The 217-nt window shown below is 49.3% G+C and overlaps 1 protein-coding gene across 1 annotated transcript in view; it reads left to right on the top strand.

The window, feature by feature from the left end:
- EMH_0044200 (DNA gyrase subunit A, putative) overlaps positions 1 to 15 on the top strand; it is a gene marked incomplete at both ends in the record, with an annotated part of 3,134 nt that extends 3,119 nt beyond the window's left edge. The window contains one exon of the mRNA XM_013495931.1: positions 3 to 15. Coding sequence (XP_013351385.1) covers positions 3 to 15 — 13 coding nt within the window. The remainder of the gene's footprint in view (positions 1 to 2) is intronic.
- Positions 16 to 217: the final 202 nt, after the last annotated feature.

Genomic DNA, 217 nt, shown 5'->3' with positions numbered 1-217 from the left:
GGGGGGAGGGGTTAGGGGGTCTAGAGGATAGGGTTGGAGGGTTTAGGGTTTAGGGGGTAGGGGTTTAGGGTTTAGGGTTTAGGGTTCAGAGGGTAGGGTTTAGGGTTTAGCGTTTAGGGTTTTAGGGTTTAGGGTCAGGTTTTGCGGTATAGAGCTGAGGGTTTATATGAGGGTTTAGGGTTTAGGGTTTAGGGTTTGGGGTTTACGTTTTAGGGTT

This window comes from Eimeria mitis, genomic scaffold (genome assembly GCF_000499745.2).
Source record: "Eimeria mitis Houghton genomic scaffold, Emh_scaff1828, whole genome shotgun sequence".
NCBI lineage: Eukaryota > Apicomplexa > Conoidasida > Eucoccidiorida > Eimeriidae > Eimeria > Eimeria mitis.
Note: the sequence above shows the minus strand (reverse complement) of the source record. Positions and strands in the feature narration are given on the sequence as shown.